The sequence below is a fragment of the Monopterus albus genome, unplaced genomic scaffold (genome assembly GCF_001952655.1).
Source record: "Monopterus albus unplaced genomic scaffold, M_albus_1.0 scaffold4231.1, whole genome shotgun sequence".
NCBI classification, from domain to species: domain Eukaryota; kingdom Metazoa; phylum Chordata; class Actinopteri; order Synbranchiformes; family Synbranchidae; genus Monopterus; species Monopterus albus.
In genome coordinates, this window is record NW_018132098.1 from 1 (window position 1) to 932 (window position 932).

General features: G+C 40.8%; 1 protein-coding gene across 1 annotated transcript; it reads right to left on the reverse strand.

The window, feature by feature from the left end:
* Positions 1-39: 39 nt before the first annotated feature.
* LOC109954187 (neprilysin-like) lies at positions 40-891 on the reverse strand (the record flags this gene model as incomplete). Its single annotated transcript, XM_020589586.1, has 4 exons — positions 769-891; positions 499-594; positions 301-419; positions 40-119 (listed from the first exon to the last, which is right to left on the reverse strand). Coding segments are annotated over exons 2-4 (257 nt in total), but the record flags the coding sequence as incomplete, so codon positions are not given.
* Positions 892-932: the final 41 nt, after the last annotated feature.

Sequence of the window (932 nt, forward strand, 5' to 3'; positions counted from 1 at the left end):
TGTGTGTGTGTGTGTGTGTTTATATGAGCACAAGTGAACTTTAGATCTACCTCTGCATAGGGTCCAGTGCAGGCATAGTAATCTCTGGACAAGAGACCAAGGGTTGACTGCTGGTCAAACTGGAAAAGAGGAAGACAAGAACAAATATTTAAAGAAGCAAACGTGGTCAGATTTTAAAAACTAGTGGGTGGTTGTTTTCAAGCCACCTACATACTGTATGATATGCAAGTGTCCGTATGAATGTGGGTATATGAAAGAGAAAGAGTTACGAGGGCTTTGTAGCTGCAGTTGCACACCCACATGAATGATGTGTGAATTGGAGTCCCTGTCATCGGTGCTGACAAAAAAGTTCACCAAGAGTTGAGTTCCATATTTTTCGTTTAGCTTGGCAATGACGTCCTCCAGCCTCCATAGTTTACCTGAGGAATGGGGAAGGTAGGGAAATTGGTGAAATAAACAACAAATTGCCAGTACCTGACATCAAGAAGAATACTCTACCATAGTTGATTTCCCAGTTGTCCACAGCTATGGGCCACTCAAACACATCTGGGAGCATGTCGAGCAAAGGAGCCCCTCCTCTGAGCTCAATTAAACCTTAAATGAAGGCACAAACAAGCAAAAATCTAGTTGTAATAATGGATATATTATATATATGGAATAAACTCAATAAAAAACACAACCTTTGATGACAAAAAAAAGTTCACTTGAGGACAATAGAAGGTACAGAAAGGAAGAGTCTGTTTTAAATTTTGATGCCTATTGACTCACTCTCATTGGTACATGACTTGTAAAGGGTTTTGGCCTTGGTGAAGGCATTGGCTTCTCCCTCCACTGTTTTTTCAAGAACACCTATAATAAGAGCAGAGCAACAGAGCAAGCATGAAGGAAAGAAACACAGGAGGTGAGTATACATGTGGTATTGTGCATGGAAG